The sequence below is a fragment of the Nomia melanderi genome, chromosome 4 (genome assembly GCF_051020985.1).
Source record: "Nomia melanderi isolate GNS246 chromosome 4, iyNomMela1, whole genome shotgun sequence".
In the NCBI taxonomy this organism is placed as follows: domain Eukaryota; kingdom Metazoa; phylum Arthropoda; class Insecta; order Hymenoptera; family Halictidae; genus Nomia; species Nomia melanderi.
In genome coordinates, this window is record NC_135002.1 from 20,512,162 (window position 1) to 20,520,474 (window position 8,313).

Consider the following 8,313-nt stretch of genomic DNA (forward strand, 5'->3'; position numbering starts at 1 on the left):
TCTGTTTACTTGGCACCTTGGGTGCCGGACCGGCCGGCTTGTCGGTGGTGTGGGCCGTACCGACCAACGTCACCATCCTCTTTTCGGCCGTCGGAGCGCAACCCTGGCCCGACGGGATACCTCAATCCTTCCCCGATCCTCGGCGACGCTGGAGGTCGCACAGCCGACTCCATCCGTCCCTGTGTCGGCCGTGTGCTCAACGCCGACGGTCGTACCGGGTTTGACGAAGGAGGCATCAGAGCCTGCCCATCCCCTACCAGCTCGTGGAGCCTGGCCATTTGGGTTTCGTTTCCGCAAGCTGACCTCGGAGGAGGTTGAGCTCCACCTCCAGAGCTCTTGTCGCTGCAGTCGCCGACCGAGTGGCAATGACAGTCACCCCCGTCCGTGCCGTAAGAGCGGCCATACGTAGGGCCCGTGCCAGACTTCCCCGCAGGCCCTTAGAGACGGCGGTCACCATCTCTATGACCACTGCCGGCTCCGCGACCGCCAGTGGAAGTCATCCTCCAGGCCTTGCTTTTCGGGGATGGGAATGGCGGATCTCCTTGGCGGCGGAGGGAGAACCGAGGGGTCGAGTATCCTTTCGACCTCCATCACCTCCGCCTCCGCCTGACAGGCCTCCACATATTTACGTTTAGCCTCCGCGAGGCCAACGTAATCGCCAGACGTCGGTGGACGCCCTCGCTTCTTACCACCAGTATCCGAACTGCGGCTCTCCATGGACCGGGTTGATGACTCCGATGCGTCAGAGGCCGTACACGCATCCTCATCGACGTCGGGGGGGATCGGCAGATACACCCTGCCACTACTGGTGGTGCGACACTCCCCAACGTACCAATCTCGTCAGCACCCTCAGTTCTGGTGCCTGGAGTGAAAGAGGACACACACTCTACCCCGCTGGCAGCACTGACAATCAGAGACCGGTCCCGGTTCCCACTGGACTCCCGCGAGACGAACCGTGGTCTCGGATCCGTGATGTGACCGGAACCGGACGCGCCAACAAATTTCTTTTCGGGATTAGCTTTTTTCGAATTCAGTTTACTTTTGTTTTACGATGGGAGATTTCACCCTAAATAATAGTAAAATTATTCAGTTGTACCGCATTTTTCCAGACAATCGTTTTGGAATTTTTGCTTCATTCGGCCAGACAACCGACCACATCATAAACCGGGAATTTCTAAAAGGTCGACTCAAAGCTAATTCATAACGGTTCCTTCAGTCAAGGGTCAACCTGGAGGAAGTTTTCGAAGTATTGTCGAATCTTCGAGGACCCCCCGCACGTGGCCATAGCCCTCACCCTCGCACCAAGAGGGCTGTCCAAAGAGCGTCGTCCAAACGTCTCCGAATTTTTGAATCATGCACTGATTGGAAATTCGGAAACATCCAATCAGCGCACTCGATGCGACCTGAAGATGCCGTATAAAACCACCAACAGGTAACACTTTGCAAGACACTTCTCTCAAAGACTTCTCTTCAAACACTTCGGAAAGAGTTTTTTCTCAACAAAATCAGCTTCGTACACCGAAGAAGCAACTAGTTCGAAATTCGAGAATTCCGTCTTGAAACACGGAATGCAAAAACGAATTCTCAACATCGTAAGAAATCGGTAGTCTGATCTCAATCGTTCGGAGATCAGAATCGAATCAGTCGGTTTCTGATTAAGTTCGGAATTCGAAGAGTCGCGACCATCAACGATGCCTAAAGTTAAAGTTGGGCCTTACAACTCCAGCCTAGGAATTTAATTCGCATCTGGTGATCGCATACGGGCAAGCGATCTAACGAGGTTGCCACGCTACCAAACAAAGTATAAACATGATATTACGTGATTTGCTCTGAAAATTTGAACAGTGCCTGTGAGCGATTATAGGCGCTTCTGGGTCAAATAAGCACCCAAACTATCGCTATAAACGAAACAGAATGCTACTTCTGTTACGGAATAAGCCTAACGGAGTGTATAGAATCAGGCTGAGCCTATAACAGAATATTTCCGCTAAATAAGTAACTGAATTACACCCCAAGGAGACCTGGTTAAGGTGAACATTCCGGCATCAGGAATTCGCAATGTAAGACTATCTTTTTTTTACGTGGGGGAACCTTCATAAGGGAACCTTCACCGGGAACAGTGTCGGATTTCTACCGACTAAACCCCCACGGCCTTCCATCCGCGGACTGAAAAAATAGGGAAGGGCCAGCGACTAACCCATATGCTGCCACTCCTCCTCCCCTCAGTCTAGTAACATCACAATAATCACGACAAGCATGTGCCGGGAAGACCACGACACATGCCCCCCCCCCTGGCCATACGGTGACGAGTCAGCCCCAGCTGGCCCGCCTCAGCCTGGGACTGACGGGCGTGGGAGGCTACCCGACCTCCGACGCTCGTCAGTCCATGTCACTAATGGGAGCATCGACTCCCCGTCAATGCTCCCACCCTCCTCCCGTTTTAGACACCTACGCGTCTACATCCATTGAAAGGTCACCCCTATCAATGGATGAGATATCCAGCGCCACTAATTCAGGTGCCTTCTTTTTCTTCTTGGCCTTGACGGCCGGGGCCGTCGGCGTTTTGAATACGGCTTTCGCCGTATCCTTAACGATAGTCGCAGAATTATTGCGCCTCATACTCCTCCTTTAAGGTGCGACAGTAAGGGCCGCCCATCCTATAATTGGATTCATATCCTTTATCCTGGCATAGGCAACAATTATGCTTTTCCTCCGCACAGTTTGCTATTAAATGCCCTTCTTTGCTACACCTAAAGCACTTAGGTGGCTTTTCCTCCGTTTTTGGGCAGTGGACTTGGACATGCCCAAACTCCAGGTATTTGTAGCACTGGAGCGGCCTGGTCTCCAGTGGCGTCACCACGGTGGCGGATCACCCCACCATGAACCGCTCCAGTGCTACTATCCTCTTAGCCGCGGCTATGGGGCACCTCGCCCAAATTGCGCCCATCCCGTAGGGAGCGAATTTGATGTTCCCCACCTTTACTTCGGTCACATCGCAACCGTCATTGGCAGCGATTGCTGCGGCGATTTCTTGCGACGTGACCGACTCGTCTACCCGCGTTATGCGGATCTCCGCCATTTTCTGGGGCACCGTTATTTTAATTGAGTCCCGTCCTTGAAAGACCGACCTCATCGAGGCCGCCAGTTCAGAGGCCTTCCTATTGCTATCCTCCCCGAGGACTTCGAGGATCATTCCCCCCGTAATGGCCCTCTTAGGCCTAAGTTGGCCGGGCCCAATGCCAATCCCTGCCAGTTCGATCTTCTCTCTGGCTTCTTTGATAATGTCTGCCATCGTGATCCCTGACCCAGGGGCCAGGGTGACAGACACTGCCGCACTCTTAGGGATCCGTCCCACTTTTGGTTTCCCTTTCTTGGGGACCTTCTTCTTCTTTTTAATCCGCGAGCTCTCTGCTCCGGAGGTTGTTCCCTCAGCATCCGTGGAGTGGGGGGTGCTCCTAGACGGACGGGAGCGTCTCCTCACCCTTATCCATTCCCCGTCCTTCCTCGGTATCGGTTCCATACGGGGTCAAGGTCGCCATTCCCCTGCCTTTGTTGAGCCCCCTTTGTACGCACTCGGCAAAGGTGAAAGATTTTGCCGGTGTCTCTTTCTCTCCCGCGGTAGAAGCACTCCTGGACCGAGTAATTGGTCCTTACGGAGGGGTGCTCCGGGTCCCAGCTGAGAGTCCTCGTGCTTCCCCCCTCGATTTCCCGAGGAGGTTCTCGATAGTTCCTATCAGTCTCCGCATGATCCTGTCCTCCATGGCTTGCAGGTCCCGTCGGAGGGTCGAGTTCTCCCTCCCTCTCTCCTCAGCCATTTGTAGTTTGGTGGTCTCTCCCGTTGTTGAGCGAAGCCGCGCCCTCAACTCGTCCATTTGAGAACGCATCTCCTCCATCGTTCTCTTCAACCGCGTAATAGTTTCCTCCTGGTCCGAGATCTTTATTAGGAAGGATCTCCTTTTCTCGGTCGAAAGTGTACTGTATTTGTTTAATATTGAGTGAAAGGAATGTGTCTGTGTATACAAAGTGGCAGTGTGTGTGTTGTCCAGTGAGTACAGCGTGATTAGTTATGAACTTGTCGTTATGTCTGTCTGTCTTGTCTCTCAATGTCTCTCTATATATGTAAATCCTGAGATAGGGTGGTGTCCTTAGTGACAAATCAGAAGGCTAAACTATCGGGGTGTTGCTAGTTACAGTTTTTTAACCTACACCCACATTGCTTGTAGTGGAGGTAAGGGGTACGTCGTCCCTTCTGACCTGCGAAGGTACCGGTGGCTGTGCGCTCGGGGTTTAGGTGGTTGAGCTGCCTTTTTTTATGATATGTGTCTTAACCAAATAAACCGTGCTGGAACAGCCGTTATTATTCTTTTCGGACTATTTGAATTTCCTGTAATGCCATTTGGACTTTGCAACGCGGTTTAAACGTTTCAAAGACATTTAAACAATGTACTTGGAGGACCAGATTTTTGTCATTGTTACATTGATGGAATAATTATAGCATCGAAAGACGATGAACACAAGAAACATTTAAAAATGTATAGTTAAACGATTTCTAATAACAAACAGAAATTGACTTTATCTACAATTTACGTTACCAACACATTGGCTATACCTAGTCTACGTATGCGACATCTATGCTGGATATCCGATATTATAATCATTGTATCTCAACAATGATGGTAATGTCGCACGAGATCATATCCGCAGTTGGTAATGATAAATACTTATATGTGTAATGTGTAACAGTGACAAACGGTCGTAACAATTGAGTCGCTTAGAAGCTAATGCGATTAAATACAGGAAAGAAAAATTGAGAAAATTAATGTTTTGGCTTCTGGCATTATTTTGCAATATATTGAGGATCTATAAAAAGAAGGGTTTTCTGACTTAGATGAAGCAAAGATAGGAGTGAACGATTTAATAACTAAAAAGAATATTATTTATTTCATTAAGATTTACAAAAATTAGAAGATTTCGAAAAAAGAGGAAATTCAAAGACTTGAGAAGAGTTGTACAGGTGACTGACCGTTATGTTATCGTGTTTTCTATAATACATATTAAAAAATACATACATATATCAATACTTATCACATATTACTCGTTACTCCTTAAGTTATGCACGAATCGCGGGAGTATTATACAAAACAGACAATCCATGATTACCAAACCAACACGATAGATGCATTCAAGGAATGATGCAACGTTCATTTTAATGTACAACGATTTCAAAGATAAACGCAGCTAAGAACGTGGAATACAAGGTACATGAGGATCATGAGTAACATGTCGGTTTGGAAGTTAGACTCATCGAAATCGTATCCGTGTAATAAACTGAGATCTTCGGTGATGCAGGGTAGCTCAGAATCCAACGTCGCGCAAGCTATTGGCGGTTTGAAGAACCATGTTCCGTCGGATACGGAACACCCTAATAAAAGATTCTCAAAGTTTCGTTTATGACATGGACGGGACAGACAGTTAAGTTTCGTGTTTATTCTTATTTAGTACTTTTGAGTTTTATTTACTACAACCGACATGTTTACTGTCGCGACAGCAAACATTTATTTTAGTCAACTTGGATTGCATACAATAGGCATAGAATTTTGTCTCTTTCGTCTTAATAACCGACCAGGTCATAAACTCGGGATTTCTCAAGGGTCGGCCTAGCATGTGTACACCGGTCCTTATAGACAGGTTTCAACCTGCAGGAAATCTCCACAAGCCAGCGAACCTTCGAGAAACCCCCTACACACTTGTTGCCCTCACCCCCGCTCGGAAAAGGGCTGGCTAAATGGCGTTAGCTAGAAAATAGTAAAGATGTGCTGATTGGTGTAAAACCAAGACAACTCTCATACTCAATCCAATATGAGGTGTCGACGTCGGAGACGAGAAGACACGTCGTCACTTCTCACTATCCAGTGGGACAGTCAAGATACATTCAAAAGAACGTCGGTCCTTATACATACACCACACACCAAACACACAATCACTGTTCATATTCTTATAATAAATTAATGTGTTAGTTTATCGAGTAGCAATTATTGCAGCATCCACGTTCAACATTTACAATATCCACTGGCCGTTAAGTCAGCGAGTGGAGCGGAGCATACCAAGAAAGTTTCTTTCAAATTTTACATAAACCTTTTGTTAGAGTTAGCTTGACGAGGTTTACGGCGTGGACAGGCAGGCAGCTACCTTTGGACCTTCATTTGAGTGCCCGTGCCATCTGTGCACCAGCAGTAGATGGTACGTAACAAACTTAGTTTTTCCTTTCCTTGATCTTCAATTACAATACACTCGTTCAAAACGATTTAGGGTTCGGTAGTGCAGACCATGTCATAAACGCCGAGGACCCGAAGGATGATTTAGGAAAAATCAACGTCAACAAGTTTGGGTTTCTTTCAAACTTGTTGACCAATGAGTCACAGACCATGTCTTCTCCACTTTCCCTTGGAAAATCCTGTTCCCCTTCCAGAAAAGCAACATGCCAAGTGCGCAATGGAAGGGAGGAAACGAGGAAATGGAGGGGATTGCTGGGTCCAGGTTTTTGGCGACAGGCAGAAAAACAGGAAAGTTTAGAATCAGACATCACATACAGAAAACAGTTAGGAGAGTTTAGAAACAGATATCACACGGAGAACACAGGAAAGAAATAGAAACAGACAGCATAGGGAGGACAAACACAATTTTGCTCAGCAGAGAAAGAATAGAGTTCGACATTAGCAAAACATAATAGAGTTTAGTTTCTTCCTTACAAAACACACACAAATTCTGAGCAATCACAACTTAATCAATAAATACTGTTACTCCACGTCACGTGTCCTGCAATTATTACGGTCCCACAGCTGTTTGCAATCTTTGGGTGGTCCTCCGCAACAGCATCATAGACGGCACCTAGTGCAAATGATCAGGGCTCGACCACACCCTAACACCTTTTGCTCGCGACCAAACCATAATCATCGAATATATTCTTAAGTATAGTTAAATGTACAGTGCAGTTTGTCAAACGTATCTGCACATGTGTGTAGGTACTTACTTACATATATTGTGTACTCCGCTCCACTGAAATATGGTAAGCTCTTCGTTTGAGTACAGGAGCCATGAAATACATCTCACTCAGTGGATGTATACCGGCAGGGACCTAGAGAAAGTAGGATGGCGACAAGAAATTTACAGGAATCATTTGGAAAAAGAAAAAAGAAGCAGAAGAAGGGAAAAAGAAAGCTGAAGATGAATTATATAACGGAAACCCATGTGAATACTTCCATTATGTACTCCAAACAGAGGCTACGTACCCCAGCTTGAGGAATGGACTCATAATTGTCATGAGAACAATTAAAAGGCACCAGGTACGCCACTGCCAATGGTACATTTTCAAATGCCATCGAGAAAGAACAACCTAGATTATAAATATATATGCATAATACATTTTCGTGTTTTCAATTAGTAGGTTATCGAATATTTCAATTTCGACTGGACAATTGGGAAATTTACCTCAAGCGGTCGACCGTTTATCGCAAGTAAGATCACGAGTAAGGTGAATCCGAATGCTTCCACGCTGTTTCGTAATCCTGTCAACCAGTATATTATCGAAGTAAAGAGCAGTAGCTCGACCATCAATCCAGGCACCTAGGGTTCCAATGCTTCCTTTTTCCTGCTTGTTTGGGAAAATATTGATAGCGTTACGATTACTCACCAATGAAAGTATTCGTACGATGTACAGGTGTATCGGATACATTCCAGTTCGATACTCTCTTCGCAGGAGTGGCAACTGTTGCGGGATCAAGGGAAGCGTAACGTACATTGGGAAAAAAGCATTCTCAGATACCAAAATGGAAACAACGCCCTGAGTAGCTTGAATTCTCAGCTGTTTGAACTGACGGCACCTACGAAGCATAGTCCAGCAAGTAAAGCGACACTCAAATAACGACTCTTAAATAACAGTAAACGGTTGTTCCTTTATCAAACAGAGAGATTCTATGCGTGAAAATGCTGTTTGATCTTCTTACACCATGTAATAAAGCGAAATTTTATGAAATAATTATATAATCCAAGTTTTATAGACATTTTTGAAAATTCAATACTTGCGTAAGGAGTTGACCGTTCTTTAAAACAAGAAAACTAGTCTTCGACCATATACTAGTTAGCAGTTGACCACTTATAGTAAAACCAAAAACATTAAAGATAATTATTTTAATATCGTTTATTTGCAACGATTATGAGAAATTACAAGTAACAAAACAAATACAAATGAACAGAACTTAATGAAATGTTGCAGATTGGAGACATACAATCAACGTTAATGAAATAAATTGTTAG

The 8,313-nt window shown here is 45.9% G+C and overlaps 2 protein-coding genes across 2 annotated transcripts in view; one reads left to right on the forward strand and one right to left on the reverse strand.

Annotated features, from left to right (window-relative positions):
• Positions 1–6,650, forward strand: part of LOC143174460 (uncharacterized) — a 70,976-nt gene extending 64,326 nt beyond the window's left edge. The window contains exons 3-4 of the mRNA XM_076366920.1: positions 6,146–6,240; positions 6,310–6,650. Of these exons, the coding sequence (XP_076223035.1) occupies positions 6,146–6,240; positions 6,310–6,650 (436 nt within the window). The remainder of the gene's footprint in view (positions 1–6,145; positions 6,241–6,309) is intronic.
• Positions 6,651–7,028: 378 nt separating this feature from the next.
• On the reverse strand, positions 7,029–7,891 carry LOC116433608 (protein scarlet-like). Its single transcript, XM_076366623.1, has 4 exons — positions 7,691–7,891; positions 7,489–7,623; positions 7,290–7,393; positions 7,029–7,135 (listed from the first exon to the last, which is right to left on the reverse strand). The coding sequence occupies exons 1-4, from the start codon at positions 7,889–7,891 to the stop codon at positions 7,111–7,113; spliced, it is 465 nt and encodes a 154-aa protein (XP_076222738.1). The 3' UTR covers positions 7,029–7,110.
• Positions 7,892–8,313: the final 422 nt, after the last annotated feature.

What these genes read in the sequence shown, in the direction of transcription:
- LOC116433608 (XM_076366623.1), bottom strand. Translation starts at nt 7,891, where the DNA reads ATGCTTCGTAGGTGCCGTCAGTTCAAACAGCTGAGAATTCAAGCTACT. An exon ending in TAAACGGTCGACCGCTTGAG is followed by an intron (nt 7,394 to 7,488) that starts GTAAATTTCCCA and finishes TTTATAATCTAG; the next exon opens with GTTGTTCTTTCTCGATGGCA. An exon ending in AGTCCATTCCTCAAGCTGGG is followed by an intron (nt 7,136 to 7,289) that starts GTACGTAGCCTC and finishes TACTTTCTCTAG; the next exon opens with GTCCCTGCCGGTATACATCC.